This window comes from Brienomyrus brachyistius, chromosome 3 (genome assembly GCF_023856365.1).
Source record: "Brienomyrus brachyistius isolate T26 chromosome 3, BBRACH_0.4, whole genome shotgun sequence".
Lineage (NCBI taxonomy): Eukaryota > Metazoa > Chordata > Actinopteri > Osteoglossiformes > Mormyridae > Brienomyrus > Brienomyrus brachyistius.
In genome coordinates this window covers 569,477-592,128 of record NC_064535.1, presented here as the reverse complement: position 1 = coordinate 592,128, position 22,652 = coordinate 569,477, and the positions used below count along the sequence as shown (strand labels likewise).

The following is a 22,652-nucleotide window of genomic DNA, read 5'->3' as shown; positions in this document are numbered from 1 at the left end:
TATGTGTGAAAAAGGTCAAGGTCTCTTTGGTAACCTTCAGTGGCCTTAACATGTGAAAAAGGGGAATGTCTCTTTGGTAACTTTCACTAGCCTTAACACGTGAAAAAGGGGAATGTCTCTTTGGTAACCTTCACCGACCTTAACGTGTGAAAATGGGGAATGTCCCTTTGGTAACCTTCACTGGCCTTAACACGTGAAAAAGGAGAATGTCTCTTTGGTAACCTTCAGTGGCCTTAACATGTGAAAAAGGGGAATGTCTCTTTGGTAACTTTCACTAGCCTTAACACGTGAAAAAGGGGAATGTCTCTTTGGTAACCTTCACCGACCTTAATGTGTGAAAATGGGGAATGTCCCTTTGGTAACCTTCACTGGCCTTAACACGTGAAAAAGGAGAATGTCTCTTTGGTAACCTTCACCGACCTTAATGTGTGAAAATGGGGAATGTCCCTTTGGTAACCTTCACTGGCCTTAACACGTGAAAAAGGAGAATGTCTCTTTGGTAACCTTCACCGGCCTTAACGTGTGAAAAAGTGGAATGTCTCTTTGGTAATCTTCACCGGCCTTAACGTGTGAAAAAAGGGAATGTCTCTTTGGTAACTTTCACTAGCCTTAACACATGAAAAAGGGGAATGTCTCTTTGGTAACCTTCACCGACCATAACGTGTGTAAAAAGGGAATGTCTCTTTGGTAACTTTCACTAGCCTTAACACATGAAAAAGGGGAATGTCTCTTTGGTAACCTTCACCGACCATAACGTGTGTAAAAAGGGAATGTCTCTTTGGTAACTTTCACTAGCCTTAACACATGAAAAAGGGGAATGTCTCTTTGGTAACCTTCACCGGTCTTAACATGTGAAAAAGTGGAATGTCTCTTTGGTAACCTTCACCGGCCTTAACGTGTGAAAAAGTGGAATGTCTCTTTGGTAACTTTCACTAGCCTTAACACATGAAAAAGGGGAATGTCTCTTTGGTAACCTTCACCGGTCTTAACATGTGAAAAAGGGGAATGTCTCTTTGGTAACCTTCACCGGTCTTAACATGTGAAAAAGGGGAATGTCTCTTTGGTAACTTTCACTAGCCTTAACACATGAAAAAGGGGAATGTCTCTTTGGTAACCTTCACCGGCCTTAACGTGTGAAAAAGTGGAATGTCTCTTTGGTAATCTTCACCGGTCTTAACATGTGAAAAAGGGGAATGTCTCTTTGGTAACCTTCACCGGCCTTAACGTGTGAAAAAGTGGAATGTCTCTTTGGTAACCTTCACCGGCCTTAACGTGTGAAAAAGGGGAATGTCTCTTTGGTAACCTTCACCGGTCTTAACATGTGAAAAAGTGGAATGTCTCTTTGGTAACCTTCACCGGTCTTAACATGTGAAAAAGTGGAATGTCTCTTTGGTAATCTTCACCGGCCTTAACGTGTGAAAAAAGGGAATGTCTCTTTGGTAACTTTCACTAGCCTTAACACATGAAAAAGGGGAATGTCTCTTTGGTAACTTTCACTAGCCTTAACACATGAAAAAGGGGAATGTCTCTTTGGTAACTTTCACTAGCCTTAACACATGAAAAAGGGGAATGTCTCTTTGGTAACTTTCACTAGCCTTAACACATGAAAAAGGGGAATGTCTCTTTGGTAACCTTCACCGACCATAACGTGTGTAAAAAGGGAATGTCTCTTTGGTAACCTTCACCGGTCTTAACATGTGAAAAAGTGGAATGTCTCTTTGGTAACCTTCACCGGTCTTAACATGTGAAAAAGTGGAATGTCTCTTTGGTAACCTTCACTGGCCTTAACATGTGAAAAAGTGGAATGTCTCTTTGGTAATCTTCACCGGCCTTAACGTGTGAAAAAGGGGAATGTCTCTTTGGTAACCTTCACTGGCCTTAACATGTGAAAAAGTGGAATGTCTCTTTGGTAATCTTCACCGGCCTTAACGTGTGAAAAAGGGGAATGTCTCTTTGGTAACTTTCACTAGCCTTAACACATGAAAAAGGGGAATGTCTCTTTGGTAACCTTCACCGGTCTTAACACATGAAAAAGGGGAATGTCTCTTTGGTAACCTTCACCGGTCTTAACACATGAAAAAGGGGAATGTCTCTTTGGTAACCTTCACCGGTCTTAACATGTGAAAAAGGGGAATGTCTCTTTGGTAACCTTCACCGGTCTTAACATGTGAAAAAGGGGAATGTCTCTTTGGTAACCTTCACCGGTCTTAACACATGAAAAAGGGGAATGTCTCTTTGGTAACCTTCACCGGTCTTAACATGTGAAAAAGGGGAATGTCTCTTTGGTAACTTTCACCGGCCTTAACGTGTGAAAATGGGGAATGTCCCTTTGGTAACCTTCACCGGTCTTAACATGTGAAAAAGTGGAATGTCTCTTTGGTAATCTTCACCGGCCTTAACGTGTGAAAAAGGGGAATGTCTCTTTGGTAACTTTCACTAGCCTTAACACATGAAAAAGGGGAATGTCTCTTTGGTAACCTTCACCGGTCTTAACACATGAAAAAGGGGAATGTCTCTTTGGTAACCTTCACCGGTCTTAACATGTGAAAAAGGGGAATGTCTCTTTGGTAACCTTCACCGGTCTTAACATGTGAAAAAGTGGAATGTCTCTTTGGTAACCTTCACCGGTCTTAACATGTGAAAAAGGGGAATGTCTCTTTGGTAACCTTCACCGGCCTTAACGTGTGAAAAAGTGGAATGTCTCTTTGGTAATCTTCACCGGTCTTAACATGTGAAAAAGGGGAATGTCTCTTTGGTAACCTTCACCGGCCTTAACGTGTGAAAAAGTGGAATGTCTCTTTGGTAACCTTCACCGGCCTTAACGTGTGAAAAAGTGGAATGTCTCTTTGGTAACCTTCACCGGTCTTAACATGTGAAAAAGGGGAATGTCTCTTTGGTAACCTTCACCGGTCTTAACATGTGAAAAAGGGGAATGTCTCTTTGGTAACCTTCACCGGCCTTAACGTGTGAAAAAGTGGAATGTCTCTTTGGTAATCTTCACCGGCCTTAACGTGTGAAAAAAGGGAATGTCTCTTTGGTAACTTTCACTAGCCTTAACACATGAAAAGGGGGAATGTCTCTTTGGTAACCTTCACCGGCCTTAACGTGTGAAAAAAGGGAATGTCTCTTTGGTAACCTTCACCGGTCTTAACATGTGAAAAAGTGGAATGTCTCTTTGGTAACCTTCACCGGTCTTAACATGTGAAAAAGGGGAATGTCTCTTTGGTAACCTTCACCGGTCTTAACATGTGAAAAAGGGGAATGTCTCTTTGGTAACCTTCACCGGCCTTAACGTGTGAAAAAGTGGAATGTCTCTTTGGTAACTTTCACTAGCCTTAACACATGAAAAAGGGGAATGTCTCTTTGGAAACCTTCACCGGCCTTAACGTGTGAAAAAGGGGAATGTCTCTTTGGTAACCTTCACCGGCCTTAACGTGTGAAAAAGGGGAATGTCTCTTTGGTAACCTTCACCGGCCTTAACGTGTGAAAAAGGGGAATGTCTCTTTGGTAACCTTCACCGACCTTAACGTGTGAAAAAGGGGAATGTCTCTTTGGTAACCTTCACCGGCCTTAACGTGTGAAAAAGGGGAATGTCTCTTTGGTAACCTTCACCGGCCTTAACGTGTGAAAAAGGGGAATGTCTCTTTGGTAACCTTCACCGACCTTAACGTGTGAAAAAGGGGAATGTCTCTTTGGTAACCTTCACCGACCTTAACGTGTGAAAAAGGGGAACCCCCCAACTGTCCATGCCTCAGTAATTCCCTTCTAACAGGACACCACAGTGCCCAAAGTCCCCAAATAAGAGCAGAGCCAATACGTGAAGCTCTGAAAATGAGAGCATGGCAGATGCTGAATAAGTGAAAAAGGCAGCGTGGCCGGGTGCAGATGGGAGGATTTTATAAGCGGCACCTGCTGTGGAATGGCATGCAGCCGCCGCGTTCCCCGGGCAACAGCGGTAAAACTCTCCTGACATGACATCGGCAGGGGATTAGTGTCCTCAAGCTCAATCTCCTCCCTTTTTATTGAATTTTCAGGATTCACTAGAGAAGCTCTTCAGCAACCACTCTCACCAGAAAGTTCTATGGAACAAAGTGAGGCTATTAGGTGATAAAAAGTAATCGTGCCTTTCTTTTGCAGTCCTCAGCTGCGATATCCTACCTGTGCCCTCATATCACTAGAGAGAATCCTCATGTGGTTGGCAGAACAAAGTGGCTGTTATTACTGTCACCATGCTGCCATTGTGTCCCACAAAGGCTGAACTTACAAATTTCCGGAATCTTAAACTGCACCGATTGTACTGCAGTATATAATAAAATACTAGAAGGCCCTGATTTGGTGGTACCTTTTATAATAAGTTATATAACAATAAAAATAATCAGCTTAAGTGAAATCTTGTTAACCTTGTTGGGATCAGCGCATGCTAACGTTAAGTGGTTTCCCACTGACCCTGTCTCTGGCAGCAGTACAATCCCATCATCTTGCATGCGAGGGGAGTCACTGTGGATCCAACTCTCTATCGATGCCTCATGGAAGCTGTAATAAAACCAAAAGCAAGTCAGTCGACTAAGTTTGTAGGGTCTGATGGGGCAGTCAGGAGCCTTGTAGCTGAAAGTAGCTATTAGCATGTGATTAGCAAATACACACTCACACTGGGTAAATGAGATACAGCGTTCATCTGTATTGATTTGATATATTAAAGATATTCTTAACAGAATGAACAGAGTCTTGAACAGAGAGCACCATCTAGTGGGGTCAGAAAATACAGCAAATGGTTCATGAAGCACGGTTTTGGACATTATGAGTCGGGAATAGTCAGCCACAGCCACCATGCGGCCGGACATGAACACAGCACAAATACCACAGATTACGGTATGCAGAGGGGCACAATGCAGCCGGACATGAACACAGCATAAATACCACAGATTACGGTATGCAGAGGGGCACAATGCAGCCGGACATGAACACAGCATAAATACCACAGATTACGGTATGCAGAGGGGCACAATGCAGCCGGACATGAACACAGCATAAATACCACAGATTACGGTATGCAGAGGGGCACAATGCAGCCGGACATGAACACAGCATAAATACCACAGATTACGGTATGCAGAGGGGCACAGTGCAGCCGGACATGAACACAGCATAAATACCACAGATTACGGTATGCAGAGGGGCACAATGCAGCCGGACATGAACACAGCATAAATACCACAGATTACGGTATGCAGAGGGGCACAATGCAGCCGGACATGCACACAGCATAAATACCACAGATTACGGTATGCAGAGGGGCACAATGCAGCCGGACATGAACACAGCATAAATACCACAGATTACGGTATGCAGAGGGGCACAATGCAGCCGGACATGCACACAGCATAAATTCCACAGATTACGGTATGCAGAGGGGCACAATGCAGCCGGACATGAACACAGCATAAATACCACAGATTACGGTATGCAGAGGGGCACAATGTAGCCGGACATGCACACAGCATAAATACCATAGATTACGGTATGCAGAGGGGCACAATGCAGCCGGACATGCACACAGCATAAATACCATAGATTACGGTATGCAAAGGGGCGCAATGCAGCCGGACATGCACACAGCATAAATACCATAGCTTATGGTATGCAAAGGGGCACAATGCAGCCGGACATGCACACAGAATAAATACCACAGATTACGGTATGCAGAGAGGCAGTAGAGGCAACATGGCTATTGAACGGAAATGTAAGTGAATTTAAAAAGGTTGCTGTGTCTTTGTATATAATAATTTGTCAAATATGTTTTGATTTTTAGAATCTAATACTTTGACTTTTGCAACATGTGGATGTACAAAAAGATTCTTTTAGATTTGAAAACCAGTTCAACTGATTCACTGAAAGGAACCGGTTCAAAAGAATGATTTGTTTATGAATCAGACATCACTATGGCTTACTTGGATTGCTGGTTTTGCATGCAATTAGTGTTGCTTGCTAAGACCATATGGCGTTGTAGTTTGTCTAGTGCTTTTCTTTTCAACTGGAAATCGCATAAATACAAATGCGATTCCGTGTTCTTTTTGACTCGGGTACTAATATATCAATCGCATTAGGACAGTTTCACGGCATGATATTATGTGTTCTAGCAGGACTGACTGTACCTCGATATAAAATATATTGTGTCATCCTACAGCTTGTTTTGAAAACATATTTCAATACCTTAACCATTCAATATTTGGCCCAGCCCTTCCGTGAGCGCTGTGTGCAGACTTGGCGCTCAGTCCACCTTCGAGCGGCGAGGGCTGCTTGCTGGGGATTCCAGCAGCTATTCCTGCAGATGCTTAGCAGTGCTGCCTTAGTGGTAATCCGCACCTCGTTGCCGCATCACGCTAGTCCGAATCCTTGCCAGTGGAGCTACTGAAACCTCATCCCTAATCTAACGAGACCCACTGCGAGGCTCACAGACATGTGGCTGGCAAGCGGCAGCCTCACAAAGCCGAAGCTTGCGAAATACTTCAGGCAGGACCATCTGAATCACTGCAAAAAGCTGGGAGAGTGGCATTGGCAGGGAGGGGGGCACATCCATACACGGGTGCAAACACCCTGAGAGAAGCTTCTGGGATGCAGCAATGCCCTTAGAGTAGATTACTGACCTTTTATTCCACAGGTTAAGCTTCCATGTTAAAAAGAGAAAGACAAAGAGAGAGGAAGAGGAGGAGGGTTTAAAAAAGATAAGCAAAATGTAACCGCACAAGGTCAATAATATTGACCATAAGCTTTTGTCTAAGCTGTTCCATATGAATGACGAATGGATACCTTATAAAACAAGCCAAGTTGTGAGTAAGGAATCCAGGTGGCCTTTAGCAGAAGAAAATGTATCTTAGCTGTAGTGTCACTTAAGTTCTGTAATGTATCTAAATCTGTAATGTACTTGGCAGTTTATGGTGCTGTCCCAGGGGTGGGTGGGGGTGCTGGGTATTACCTTCAAGTAGCTCTAACGTTCAGTACTTCAGGATCTTCTATAAATGTAAACCAAGCTGGAAAAATGATAGTGCCCTGCCCCATGCTAAGAAAACAGATTTTCACTGGTTAATTCCCATCGGCAGCCATCTTGAAGCTGTCCAATGAGTGTTTTCAACTGTGGCTGCAGGGCTGGAAGCTGGGATGTTGGAATGAACAGCATGGCCTCGCTGTGTGTTAACTCTGCTCGTCCTGCTGACCCCCCCCATCCGGACTGTCTCCCTTGAAAGGCAGCTACTTCCAGTTTCACAGCAGTACATGAACCAACCTCCATCCTTTCAGAAATTAATCCTGGTGTGCTCTATTATTCCAGTGTCTAAGCATAACCCATAAACCTGGATTATTCAGATGTAAGGCAGGAATTATACCTCATATGTGGTCTTTGTGGGCTTTCGGTGAAGTGATACCTATTTAAAAATATATGAGAGACAGTAAAACATTATGCTAAAGAGCCATATTACATAACACCTCATTTGTTTTTGTTCAACACCAGTTTCCATTGTATGAAAGAGTAAAAAAATATTCTTTTTCACTCTTTCATACCCCCCCCCCCTCCAAGTGAGTGGTATGCTCCAGCCGCAGGCTCCATACAGGAATAGGCACATACTCTGAGAGCAGTCCAGGGGGTAGGTGGTTGCCTGCCGCCCCTGACGAAAGGCTAAAGGTGCCATCGTCTCCCACATGCACAAGTCCCTGCTATCATCTGCCCTCCAACCTGCTCTACGCTGGCAGGTGTCAGGATTGTGTGTCATTCATCCGGCATTAATGGAGTTTTGTCTCGAAGCATGAAACAAGCGCTGTTCTGCTGTGCCAAAAGCCGGATATTAATCTGCCCCGTTTTCCTGCAGCGGGGAGCGACATCAGTCACAATGCGTAATCATCATCCAAACTGATGATAATATTGTAAATTCACTCAAATTAACGAAGTTGCTGCGAGACGCCTAAAGAGAGAGACTCAGTAACTCCATCCTTCACATCAGCCTGTTCCTGAAGAATCCTAATCATTACTGATGTCAGTATCTTGCCTTTTGGAGAAGTGCTCCTTTGTAGGATCAGTCACCCCGGCTGGCTCTGCTTGTCCCGTGGGGCTCATCTAGGTGCTTATTGTAAATCACGGCACTCTTTACCAATGACAAACCAATCTGCAGACAACCGGAAAAAGCCCTCGTTATCGTTAAGTAGCATAAATATTTTAACTGACTTTTCATGGTCGTTAAGGCTCATGTTATCAGTTTTGGGTAAGTCTCAGCACTTTCTGTTTTGGTTGCAACTCCCCTGTTTTACAGTATGGCACATGCCAGCGACTGACTTCTAATTGGCAGGCAGCTGTAGAAGAGAACCAATCGCTGTCTACATATAGGCCATTCTCCATCCTGGGCCTATCACACCAAAAGTATCATCATCACACCACAGTATGTGAAATACTCCTGGAATGCATCTTAACACAGCGTTATTATTTTAACGAAGATTACTGAGACTTGCTCTGAACCCGCTGATCAATGGGGCAGGCTGGAAGGCCCGCACCACCCTTCGATTTCCAACGTTTCAATTTTTTTTAATTTAACCTTTATTTTTCCCGGCAAGTCATTAAGCACAATTTCTTATTTACATTGATGGTCTGGCAAACAGCCAGAAGAACCCTTTGTTAGGGTGAACATTAGGGAGTCCTTAGCAGCAGTACCAGGCTCCATCCTGGACAAGTGCTTGCTGGAATCCTGTGCGAAGTGTGAAGTGGCGAGAAACTTTGAAAGGCTTTTAGAGGAAAGGGAGGCCCTTAGATGGCCGACACCTGTCAGTGGCATAACAAGCCCTGGTCCTATTACACTAACAACCGCACTCAATCCTCCCAAACAAACAACGAACTGCCGGATCTGTCCCACGTCGTATAAATCCATCATCCTGCAGAGTTAGGGCCCCCCAGGGCCTCGTTTAAGTTCTGGTCCAATTTTGCGACATAAGGAGGACCCACCCCCACCCACACACATTTCTTCGACGGTGCAGTATATTATAAGTATGCCATGGCCCTCTCTGCATGCCTGATTTCCAAACATGGCAGACTTTCTGCTTGAATCGATGAAGGTCAGCTGGATGCTCTTGGTTTCAGTTTATCTGCCACGTTTCGCTCCCTTCAGTGATGGATTACTTGAAAGGAAAGCGCTCTCTCTCTCTCCCGCTCTCTTTCTCTCCCTCTCTTTCACCAGCTATTTGTGCCATTCTGCTGTCAGAGTCTGTACATGTAGTGTCTCAGCTGTTTCATTTGAAATGTCAGCGCGGCCACATTTAAATTGAATTGTGAGATAAGTCCCATCTCTGTTTCCTCCACTGAAATGTTCACTTTAGTTTTGTTTTGGCCAGAGTGTAAGTAATAGTTTCAGAACAAAAAAGATGCATCTCTTGACTGTAACAGGACATGGAGGGAAAATCACTGCGGGAGATTTCAGTCTGACCTCTATAATGGCTTTGAAGATGGATGGATGGATGGATGGATGAAGTTTTCTGTCTTGAGATATTAGTCAATGTGGTCCATATACTTTAGCACACAACACGACATGAAGGAATATCAATCATCCATTTGCTGTCTCTCCCTTGCATGACTTACATGATCTAGCTTTTCCCAGGTTCCATCATTCGAGGCACTGGAGGTGGGCAGAGCCTCGTGGGGGGGGCTTACACATGGGGGCAGGCCACCTGAGCTGCCCCGTGATGCTAAATCTGCCTTTTCTGGCAACCTGATTGGCTTTGAATGATTGCAGACTTCTTACCATTTAAGCTGCCTGTGATGCAGTGTGGGCCCTTACGGTTCTGTATTACCATAATGGAAAGGCGCAGGTTACGCCCTCCGATGGGACAAAACACGCAGATTGCCGACGTTCAAACTGCCACGGCCCAAGTCCTACAGTCAGCAGCTTCTCAGCATTTGTGAGGTTTGCTGGAATTCCAGCTGTTGTTGTCCAATTAACATTAATTAACTTGTTAACTTTCAATGTATGTCATCCACTAGTCAGAAAATGAGTGTCACTGTGTAAAAAAATCATACCTCAGTGTGTCCTCTGAAAACTTCATGATGAAGCGAGGGTGACATCTGATGCAAGTAAATCCAGCCAGACCTACAGGGTGCCCCAGTGGTTTGGAGTGGAGACCTGGAAAGTTCTGCAGACTGTCTGTCCATGCCACTTCTTACAGTGCAGTCATAAAAAATTGGTCTTTCTGATCTGAAAATTGGCCTTTCTGATCTGAAAGCCACGGGCGAGACATTTGTTATTTTACAGTTAATGGATTAAGCCATGTAGAGGCCTGACAAATATAAACACCATCCATTTTTCATTATTGTCGGTGATAGAAAATTGAAACAGTGTATCCATCATATGACAGGAAAGCAGAAACTATAAAGGTGGAGCTTGTTTTGCAGTCACTGTGTGATTGTTTGTGTTCTCACCTCTCCTTCTGATAATCTTGCTCTGAACCACAGCAAGTGTAACTTTGGGAAAAATGCCTCCTAATTGGACATTATGAAGCACAAACAACTGCTGTAAGTTCAATAAAAACGGTGGCCAGTCAGCCCTCAGTCGGAAGAACACAGAAACACATTCCATTTTGCATTAAGCAAAATGCTTGTCATTTGCCCAGGCTCCAGGTTTCCCTTGGATTTACGGCACGTTCTAAGAATGCTACAATTTGGACAATAAAACCCACGCTCACATTTATTTTGCCTTCCCATTGCAGCATTTAACCAGCAAAGAGTTATGTTATAATCTAAAGACACATTTTCGGCTGTCATATTTCCAGCTTTTCCTGGCCACTCATCTCTCTGCTGTCATTCAAAGATGTCTGATCAAATCCTGTCACACATACGTGATTATTTTTTGCACAGGATTATGAAGGCGGAGAAGAGTTGTGGTAGGATAGAGAGTTAAAACACACACAATCATGTTCATAGCTACACGCGATTATTATTCTGTCAAAATATCTGACTTATTGTAATGAAAGATGATGTCTGTGGATTTGAACAGAACTTCTGATAAACATAATTTAACTTCTAACAGTTTTGTGCTAATATGTACATGCAAAGTTAAGACTAGCTTTATAGAAGGTCATATTCAGTTAAGAATATCTCTAATTTCAGAAAGCTCTGAGACAAGCCCCTTCTGAAGAACCCTGCAGATTTTATCTACTGACCAATTAATGGGCCTAACTTGTTGCTTGAAAGTGCTGTTTTATCCAGACGCCTGAGCCCACTGTCTCCCTGCCTTCTGTGGAGCTCTCGAAAGGCAGGAAAGCTGGTTGGTTTCCTAACCCAGTAAGGGAGTTGCCTTTCTTACTGTAGCTGCTGCTGATCAAGCTTATCTTGAAACCCAGTGTAACTGCACTTTGAATACCGTGGCCTGATGGTCTGTGTTCCTGAAAAAATGGGTCACGAGTCTGTCCACAAAGTAGGGCTGTCTTAACAGGATGCCTGATCAAAAACTCAGTGCAAGAATATAATTTCTACCAGGTGAGGTTTGGATAAAAATTAATGTGATTTTTCAGCCACAACCAGCGACCAGGAACATTTTATGCTGTTTCACATTATGAAGGAGTGTGTGTGTGTGTGTGTGTATAAAAAACACATGAATAACAGCAACTGGAATTATTCATTGTGTTGGGATGAATTTGCCAAAATGAGCATTTAGCGTTTCCTGTTGACATTATGTTCCATTAGCTGTCGTCCTTCCTGGGGGGCGACTTACCTGCATTACATAAACAAACAAACGGACTGATTATGCTGTGGGACGCGGCTCCAAAGGGCCCCAGTGGCCCTGCTGTCATTTTCACCGTAGCACGTCGTTTGCAAGTGCAGGCCTCTCTCTCCAGGCAAAGCCCAGCATAATCATTTCTCTAATGCTGATTTCCGGCCGCTCGCGTTTGTTTGCTCGGTTATGATGTGTTGCACGCTGGGCCTCGCCGTCACAATAATGTTTCATTTCGTGGCTTTGCGGATGATCGGCAAAGCCACGTTTCACACCGTGCCGTCTGGAGTGGAAGCTGCTGCAAGTTCCCCCGCAGGCCATACCTGCAGCAGAAGAGACCCCAACATGGCTATATTGGCTCTTCTGATTAATCGCTTCACCACACCCCAGGGGTGAATTCAGTAAATGCTGTGATCTGCAGATATGCTATTGAGTGTTTTTTCGTTTTTGTTTTTTTCTATAGCTAAGAAAAGATGTTGAATCAAATGGTCATTGGTGCTGTTGGTATGGATTTTGGTGAAAGTGGAGATCTTTCCCTCGGACTATCACCAGCCAGCATTGCTGAGTATCTGTTGTGAGGCCAAAGATTTTTATGTTAGTTGATGATCTCGGGGCCGAGGGACAAACCAGAACACCACCAACAACTTCCTGTGTAGCCACAGGGCCAGATCACCTCAAGACACAAGACTTCCTGTCCCATGCCAACATAGTGGTGCAGCACTTTTGCCTCATCTCGACCAACACGGAGCCGGTGCTGGAGCCGGTTCTGGGCTGGTTCTGGGCTGGTTCTGGCATGGTGCCTTTTGAGAACCTGCCTGCGTTTCCACCATTTTAAAAAAGGAACAGAACAGAAATGTTACACAGGTTCAAATAAATGTAAAATAAAGGTTAATCTGCATTTACTTTTTTGGATTTATTTTGATCTGTTTTGGATTTTACATTTTTATAAGCCACCGAACTGAAAAAAAATGTTATCAGATCCGTTGTGCTTTGTCTCTATTGCCTGAATCCACCTTCTGTATGTGTGAGTGAGTTTATTCTCACTCGCTGTTTTATCACTGTCCTTTAAAGGATCGTGCAATAAAAGAGTTTGCTAAAAACTGAGCTTTGCTGTCCACCTCATGATCTTTGACACTCAGGCATCACGAGATTTTATTTATTCCTCCTGTGACATGTTTATAATTTATTATTTATTCAATCATTCGTTTTCTACTGATGAAAAGCGATGGAACATTGCATAATTTATGTGAATTATACAAGTTTTCAATGCAAGTTAATGTTTTATGTAAAATATCTTATTTTTAGCAAATATAATCCATACTGTTTAAGTTATTTTACATATTGTGTCCCTAAGGTCTGTGCATGTCAGCTTTTCTCTCACTGTTTAAACGTCTTTTTAAGGATCACACAATAACGCTAAAAACTGAACTTTGTTGTCTGATCTCTTTGCCACTCGCATGCCACAATATTTTAATTCTTTGACCTTCAATATATTTATACTTTCTTGTTAAATCTGGCCAGCAGATTGATCTTTCATTTTTCACAGAATAAAAAAACCATATAACGTTATTTCACTAATAAGCTGACAAGTTGTTTCACTGCTGGCACCGGTAACAAATCTATATCAGTTATGGACTGAATTACCCGGCTATGCGGAAGGTTTGGACGGCACAGCATGTTCCACTTTCGGAGATGTTACAGTTTCAAATTCTGAGACCATCTTTTCTGTGGTGCTGCGCTGCAGCCGGTTTCTGCGGCCCGGGGCCAGTTTTTTTGTGGTGGAAATGCACGGAACTAGTTCTAAATTGGTAAATAGTCCGGCACTGGCACCAGCACTGCGTTGGTGGAAAAGAGGCATTTGTGTGGTGCATCATTAGAGCATGTGAGTGAGACAGTTAATGAACAGATTCAAAGCGGTGGCAGGATTATCCCAGGGTCACTGCTGTAGGTCCTGGCTAGGTTCCCCCATTTTATGGTAACTGGATGCTTCTGCGATCCACGTTCTGCTGTTTCTAAGCACCACACATCTATCATTTTTATTTGTCCTCTCAGGCTGAAAGCAGCGGCTCAGCGATGGCGTTACAAGAGCTGCCAGGTGTGTCTACACCTTTTGTTGCTCTGCCTTCTCCTCGTTTGCAGAGTTTGGACTTGCAGTCCCATATTCATGGGCTTGTTGTGGACGCCATCTGAAGGCACTTGACAGGATGCGCACCATCTCTCCAGTTAAGGCGGGCTGGGGGTGCTGTTCACTGCACGTTTACTCTGTAAACTGTAATTTAATGTGAGTGTCCTGGCATTCTTACCTGCCTCTCGATCCATCTGGGCTTCCCATCAAAACAGCTTTTATCCACAGCAGCAGAAGGAGAGACGTGTGCTGGGACTCGATGAGCACATGCAGTCAGGTCTCCGGTCACCCCGCAGACACTGGCATGAGAGATTTACGCAAGAGGGATCTGCCGAATTGCCAAGAGTGAAGCTTATTTCCGAACCATACACGTGTGCACAGTGACCGCGCACCCTCCAGCTCTGAGGCACCTCCCACAGCCCCAAAATGCACCAGCGTGCAGAACTTTCCGGTGACTCCATGCTGTTCTTGCGGGTTGTGTTGAGTGAGTGCTGGGCAAGGCGGGGGACACCAGCCGCATGTCAGCAGGCATCAAAGGCAGCCCGGAGCGTTGATCTGTCACAGGCAGACTGACAGATTGTAATGAGTGCTCATCGCTGTCGCATTACGGGGGACGCCGGCCTTACAGCATGAGGTAGCCGCATTTGTTGCAACATGTTTTGTGCATGCCTCAGAGTGACAGGTGAAACCGGCCCTACCTGAAAGGAACAGGGAGACTCGTGTTTTATAGAAGTAAAACATCGTTGAGTGGAAGTGGTATGTTGCAAGTACTGCAATGTTTTCACATAAAATACAGCTGTTTATTAATGTAATGTGCTGAAGATGAAATAAACCGAGAATCTCAGGTGGTTACTGCTGCAGCTATCAGCGAAGGATCTCTTGAGCATGTGACGGGCTGGCCCTCCTACCTCATCTGGTGTCTGCTGGTGCCTCAGGGGGACAGCAGAGGTTTGTGAAGGAGGTCAGCTTTCAGCAAGAATGAGTGTGAATGTCCTCGGCAGGGAGTCCGTGACTCTGATGCTGCAGTTTAGGATCTAGTTGAGACTATCAGGTGACTACCATCACAGGTTTCGCTGTGGTGCTAATTACACTAATTAATTACACTTACTTATTCATTATTGCTCACATTTCGGCTGCATTGCAGACATCTAAATGACACTGTGCAGAGGGTGTCTGTATCCCAACGGGACAGGACAGGGAGGACGCATACTCGATGGCCCTGTGGTCTTAATTAGAGGCAATATTTGCATTAATTAATTAAACATGCTGTTCAAGAGACTGCTGCACTTTTAAGGAATCACCTGTCTTTGATGTCAGGTCATTACTCTAACGATGATACCTTGTTGTCTACCTGTCTCCTGCACCTCCCACATCTCCCCATCCCCGCTGAGTACACAGGCACCTTTGCATACTCCGTGTTTAGGGGCCAGCCTTGAATTCTCCCCAGAATGACATTCTCTCTGTGGTCCATTATGTGCATTTCCCACCGCGGGAGTGATAACCTGCCCTGTTCCGGAGTAGAGCGCATGCTTGAAGTTGGATCTTGCCACCATTCAATAATCCTTTGCGGAAAGTCGTCCTTCCCAATCAAGTTTCACCCCAAGCTGCACTGAGTTGGACCCTTTGCCTCAGCATATAACCCCCCTCGGCTTCCACACCCACCTGTCAGCAGTATTTTTGTACCTTTGCCCCCTCCCTGCCTTTAGCAGTCCTCACCTTCAGGTCAAATTCAGTTGCTTTTGTCAGCAGATTTTCCAGTTTATTGTGGGTGGGAGGACAGTGGAGGAGGTCACAAAAGTGACTAGATTTGGGGGGGTAGGGGAGGACACTGCGATGACCATATGTGGGAGGGGTTGGGGGGAGAACACCATGATGACAAGATGTGGGGGGGGGCAGTGGAGAAGGACACAACGATGACCAGATGTGGGGGGAGCAGTGGAGGAGAACATGGAGATGAGCATATGTGGGGGGGCAGTGGAGGAGGACACGGCGATGAGCAGATGTGGGGGGGCAGTGGAGGAGAACATGGCGATGAGCAGATGTGGGGGGAGCAGTGGAGGAGAACATGGCGATGACCAGATGTGGGGTGGCAGTGGAAGAGGACACAGAGATGAGCAGATGTGGGAGGAGCAGTGGAGGAGAACATGGAGATGAGCATATGTGGGGGGGCAGTGGAGGAGGACACGGCGATGAGCAGATGTGGGGGGGCAGTGGAGGAGAACATGGCGATGAGCAGATGTGGGGGGAGCAGTGGAGGAGAACATGGCGATGAGCAGATGTGGGGGGAGCAGTGGAGGAGGACACGGAGATGACCAGATGTGGGGGGAGCAGTGGAGGAGAACATGGAGATGAGCATATGTGGGGGGGCAGTGGAGGAGAACATGGCGATGACCAGATGTGGGGGGAGCAGTGGAAGAGGACACAGAGATGAGCAGATGTGGGAGGAGCAGTGGAGGAGAACATGGAGATGAGCATATGTGGGGGGGCAGTGGAGGAGAACATGGCGATGAGCAGATGTGGGGGGAGCAGTGGAGGAGGACACAGAGATGAGCAGATGTGGGAGGAGCAGTGGAGGAGAACATGGAGATGAGCATATGTGGGGGGGCAGTGGAGGAGGACACGGCGATGAGCAGATGTGGGGGGGCAGTGGAGGAGAACATGGCGATGAGCAGATGTGGGGGGGCAGTGGAGGAGAACATGGCGATGAGCAGATGTGGGGGGGCAGTGGAGGAGGACACCGGTTGCAGGACACAGAGGAGGAGGGCCACATTTGTTCCTGAAACTGGCCTTCTTTTGAACTCCTGACACCCCCCCCAAACCCACCATTATCACCTCTCACACTCCCACCTCCCCCTCCCCCTACATCCAGACCTCCTCAGATCTGAGTCTCTCTCTGTCTCTCTTTCTCATTTTTTCACTTTGAACATCATGCACCTTACTGCCTCCGTATTTAAAGTAATTTATTATTGTTCATAGTTCATTGTGTGTCTATTGTGTGTCATCTGTTGTGTCAAATGTTGCAACTGTTATGTGTGTGTGCTGCTCCTCTATGCCTTTCAAATTGCCCCTCGGGGACAAACAAAGTTTTTTTAATTGAATTGAATTGAATTGAGTTGTGTAATTTCTGCAGATCTCTGCCCCATCTATTTCTCTGGCCTCAGTATCGTCATATAAATAAGCATATTACCTGAGAGCATGACACTCCAAACCCCTCCGCAGGCAGACAGAGGTAACGCCCATCAATGACACAGTACTCTCCTGTCTGTTGGCAAGGCGCCTGCTGTTTGCACAGGTGTCCCAGTGGGTCTCTCACTTGATTAATACATCGGGAGTCTGGTGACCAAACGTGGTTCAGCAGCTCATTCCACCATCATAGAGCCACACATGAGGACCGCCTGGAGTGACACTCCTCACATGGTTGATGGAGCTCCAAGCGGTCTTGGTTTCACGTGAGCTTCCTCGTTTAGAGGATTCGGGTTTACTTCCAAACTCACCCTTGGAGAATGGGAACTTCATCAGCTCTTTTTGATAAATCTTTGGATAATAATTAGGCAGCTGAGTCCTGCACTAAGAGGTATTTTTACATTCTGGCAGCTGCTTTGTCTCACGTGTGTGTGGCTTAACGATGAAAACAAGGCGGCCAGCTCCAGGAGAAGGTGGCAGCCTGCTGGCCTGTTGTTACACCCACATTTATGCAAATCTGTGAATAAATAAGACTAGTGGGTTATTTTTGGTGCGATTTCCCAGTCGTGGGCCATTATGCTGTGAATCTACCTGAATAAAAATGCCCGGAAGAGCAAACTGTCTGCGAAGTTCAGGCTGACTCTCTCGCTAACAGGCTTTGGTCGGGGTGAAAGGTCATCGCAGATGGCAGACATGGCAGAGGATTTACAGACCTGTTCTCTCTTACTCTCTTCCACAGTTCTGCCCAGTCACACGTGTGGGAACCCTGGCCTGATCCCAAAGGGTATCATCCATGGGTCACGCTATAACATCGGCGACAAGATGCGTTACAGCTGCGTGCCTGGCTACGTGCTGGAGGGCCACGCCCTGCTCACGTGCATTGTCAGCCCTGGCAGTGGAGCGTCCTGGGATTTCCCAGCTCCGTTCTGCAGAGGTAAGGAGTGCCGTGTGTTTCCTGATCTTATGTGAGAAACGTTTATCCAGTGTTGATGTCAGACGCCATGAGGTTATACTGATACCCTGTGAGGCCCGGCAGTGGAAAAAGCTCTTTGATTGGCTGTTAAGTATTTTACGCTTCAGTGAATCCTTTTTTGCGCAATTCATGTGAAATAATCTCCGCCACTGGGAGCAGTGAATGTATCAGGCATTTCCATGGTGCAGACAAAGGGCTTCCACCCTCGTGCAGCTGAACTCCCGGCTTCTTTTGTGGGGGATCCTGGGTGAATTCTTATACCCAGTGAATCCTGCCCTCTGTCTACGCAATGAAGCAGTATGGGAGGTGGTAACAGAGTCGTCGTCCTGGACGACAGCCACACGGCCTGGGAGCAGTCGATTACTTATTTAATTTTTATTTGTTTTCCAGAGAATTACATCCTGGAGGTCATTGGGCTTTTTATAAGTCTCTAAAGTAACTTTTATAACCGATGACAGGAGCACTAAATACGCCCGGTGCTTCACATTGAACAGCGACGTGAGTCCTCAGAACCATCCACAGCTTTGAAAGCCCTTTGAGTGTCTACACTTCCACACACATGTCAGGACCCTTAATGTGAGACAGGAATAAAGCCGGATGTTGCTGGGTTCTTTAACAAGATCCTTTCTTAGCATTTTGTACATGAGTTCATTTATGCCTGTTAGGTGTAGCAGAGTAAGACAGCAAAGGCACTCAAAACGTCACAAAACGTTGAACAAGTGCACATATAATGACTTAGAACTGTATAAGTAGGACTATATGAAAATGACATGGAAGAAATGGTTTGAGCAGAAAATATGGCTGAATAAAGTAGAGTATCGCCTTGTCCAGCAAAGCGTACTGTGCATTTATGAAAGTCCAAGTATTATCGTTTTTTTGAGCTGAAATATTGCAGGGGGATAAAAACTGTTCCTAAAGTGGTCGTTGGCCATCCTGATACTGCTATACCTTCAGTTTGAAGCTGAACCTGAGCTGTGTCTGGGTGAGCTGTGTCAGGGTGAGCTGTGTCTGGGTGAGTTGTGTCAGGGTGAGCTGTGTCGGGGTGAGCTGTGTCAGGGTGAGTTGTGTCTGGGTGAGCTGTGTCTGGGTGAGCTGTGTCAGGGTGAGCTGTGTCAGGGTGAGCTGTGTCAACCTGAGCTGTGTCAGTGTGAGCTGTGTCAGGGTGAGTTGTGTCTGGGTGAGCTGTGTCAGGGTGAGCTGTGTCAGTGTGAGCTGTGTCAGGGTGAGTTGTGTCTGGGTGAGCTGTGTCTGGGTGAGCTGTGTCTGGGTGAGTTGTGTCAGGGTGAGCTGTGTCAGGGTGAGCTGTGTCAGTGTGAGCTGTGTCAACCTGAGCTGTGTCAGTGTGAGCTGTGTCTGGGTGAGCTGTGTCAGGGTGAGTTGTGTCTGGGTGAGCTGTGTCAGGGTGAGCTGTGTCAGTGTGAGCTGTGTCAGGGTTCCTGTGAAGAGCCCAGAATGCACCAAGCATGTTTCCCTGCTCTCTGTCGTGATCGCCTCTTCTGAACAGAGATGTTGGCTTCTCTTAGCAATAATTTGCTGGAGAAAAACAGATTCCAGTTGCCCCGACTTTAATCGCCAAGATGTAAAGATTGTTGGTGATAAAATGTAGAAAGAGTTTAAATGAAACAGACATTAGAACAGTAATGCGTCTGTTGATGCCCCGTTCACTCTTATGCTTTCTAGAAAAGGGTGCCACACAATATTTTTTAATCACTTCGCCACATAGTTAATAGAAGTTTTTGCTCTCAGTGAAGAGAATTTAATTGGGTTTTAATTTATTGCATAAATGAGATACATGGTTGATGTGTTTTGTAATTATATATGTTATAATGCTGAGAGCTATCACTGCTCAACCAACAAAAGGACTATTGGGGGCTCTAATAGGAAGCTTTCTAACCGAAGACGCTCCTAAATCGATTCATCTGGATATTTCCTCCGGGGCTGATGTGGCACGTGTTACGGGAGCGAAGGTGTGTGCTGGAGAATGGAGACAATCTCCATTTGTCACAACGCTGGTTGTTTTTTCATAGCTTATGCAGGAATGAGAGGTGAGATGCAGGGCTGTCATTGTGATGGCAACCAGGTGAACAATAGGGTAAACAAGCAAGTAAACAAGTAGATAAACAAGCATATGAACAAGGGCAGAAGAGAAAATAAATAACCTACAACCGGTAAGAGCAGCGACTCTGCATGGAGAAAAATGGCAGGTTGTCAGTATGAGATTATAGGGGACAATGTCACAATGCCATCAGTTTTGTTGGGGGCATTTTGTGTCATGTGTGCACTACGTTTGGGTCAAGCCTGCTATGCCCCAAAAGTCAGTCTGACACTTTGATTGGCCGCTTGAGTGGCTGACTGGGGCCTGGGACTTGGCCAGTCCTGATGTTTGCTGTTTGAGTGACTAATGCGAGGGCCAAGGAGTCTGAACTCCAACTAGGAGGGATTTCCAACGTTCTGGCCTCGAGCAACAGCCAGTGGCATCATTCCGATTCTGTGGGGCTGAATGGTTTCTGGAAGTCAGCGCATTCAGCTCCCAGATAATGGAAAACTGTCAGGATTAATGCACGGCTCAGTTTTTCTGGCTGTCTTTTACGTTCTCTCAGTACCTTTGATTCCTCTGCACTCCACTTTGTACCTACATGGTTGGCTTGGAGCTGGGCACCATGGGGAGTGCAAGGGGGTTTTCTGGACAGGCTGCTGGCTGGTGGACGACCCAGAACACATCATCGCCATTTCAGATGGGCTGTGACAGAAATGCTGTTGGACTTAGATTGAGTTGCATTGCTTCCTGACAAAGACTTTGCTAAACAAGTTGCTATTTATGGTATGAAACCGTAAGAGTCAAACACAAGTGAAGCTCTGCCGGATAATGTTTATTTTCCTTGATGGTGTTAATTTAACCTGTAATTCACTGTGCTCTCAGTCTTTTGCATGTCAAGCCTGCAGGAAGTACACAAGCTTTTCAGGGTTATCCTCACCCCCCCACCACACCTCCCAACCATCAATTACGTTGGTGTGAACCATTAAAATTGTCTCCATTACATTTGTGACAAGAAAATAAATGCCTTTACATTATACAATGGCGCATGAAGAACCATTAACACTTTGTTTTAAATCATACTCAGAGGCTGATTTAAAGCCGCTCTTCTGCTGGAATTAACTTGGGTGTAAAATTAACCTATCATTTGAAATTCATGCCTGACATGCCAGATCTGAGCAGCAATTTTTTAACGATTCCTAACAAACTGGTTAAATGGCAAGATCACAGAATAACCTCTACACACTTCAGCTTGAACGCTTCAACCCTGCAGCCCCAAAGATCCCATAACATTGTGTGTGTGTTTGTGTGTGTGTGTGTGTGTGTGTGTGTGTGTGGGGGGGGGGGGGGCTTATGTTCTTATTACATTGTGCTTTTACAATGTAAAGTGTTCCCCAAAATGTAATAAAAACCTGTTATTTTAAAGTTTTCAGGTCCCCAGAAAGATCTGTGGATGCAATCTAAAAACTAAAAATGCCAAAAGTCTAGTTACTTATGGTTAAGGTTAGGGCTGGGTAGGGGTTAAGGTCGTTAGGTTGGGTTTTCCCCATAGAAAAGTCCCCATAAAGATATAATTACAATCCTTCGTGTGTATGTGTGTGCATACGTCTGATCATGAGTGTGAATACCTAGCAGAAAATCCCATTACCTCGCTGCCATGCTGATTTCATGGTAATCTCAGCCTTGACATCAGCCCTGATTTGAATTGCATCAGCCTGGTCTGAAGAGTATGTGTGTGTCTGTGGTGTGGGGGGCAGTCACCCTTTGTGTGAGTGGTTAGAAGTGGGAGTGCTGGAGGTCACGCGGCATGTACCCTCTTCCCTCTCTCCTTCATTTTTGTGGTTGTCATCCTTTTCTTGACATGTTAACACGCACACAAATCTTGATGCAATATCTAGTGATTAATCCTGTGTTAAGGCAGGATGGAAGCAAACAGTTTTTAAAGCCGCGTATCACCCTGTACTGTTATCTACCCTGAGCCGCTGATTCTGTGCAGTCCTGCTTCTCTGGCTATGTGGCCTGTAGCATCCTAACGGGCGCATCTACTTTATCCTTGATGTACAGCGGAGGGGGCGTGTGGGGGAACCCTCAGGGGAACCACAGGCACCATCAGCAGCCCCCACTTCCCATCAGAGTACGAGAACAACGCTGACTGCACGTGGAGCATCCTGGCTGAGCCGGGGGACACCATCGCATTGGTGTTCACTGACTTCCAGCTAGAGGACCGCTACGACTTCTTGGAGATCAGTGGAACAGAGGCTCCATCCATATGGTGAGTGACAAGCTCAGCTGCGAATACCTATACAGCCAACACTGACACTGAGGATACCCATACCGCTAACACTGACACTGGGAATATCCATGCCGCTAACACTGACACTGCACTTACTCATATCGCTAACACTGACACTGGGAATACCCATACCGCTAACACTGACACTGCAGATACTCATATCGCTAACACTGATGCTGGGGATACCCATACGGCTAACAATGACACTGCGGATACCCATACCGCTAACACTGACACTGGCAATATGCATACTGCTAAGATTGACACTGGGAATACCCATACCGCTAACATTGACACTGCGGATA

General features: G+C 45.7%; 1 protein-coding gene across 4 annotated transcripts in view; it reads left to right on the top strand.

Annotated features, from left to right (window-relative positions):
* The window catches only part of LOC125739298 (CUB and sushi domain-containing protein 1-like), a 348,758-nt gene that overhangs the window by 196,346 nt on the left and 129,760 nt on the right, over positions 1–22,652 (top strand). For all 4 annotated transcript variants that reach the window (XM_049009249.1, XM_049009247.1, XM_049009245.1 and 1 more), the window contains exons 4-5: positions 17,786–17,980; positions 22,119–22,326. In XM_049009249.1, coding sequence (XP_048865206.1) covers positions 17,786–17,980; positions 22,119–22,326 — 403 coding nt within the window. The remainder of the gene's footprint in view (positions 1–17,785; positions 17,981–22,118; positions 22,327–22,652) is intronic.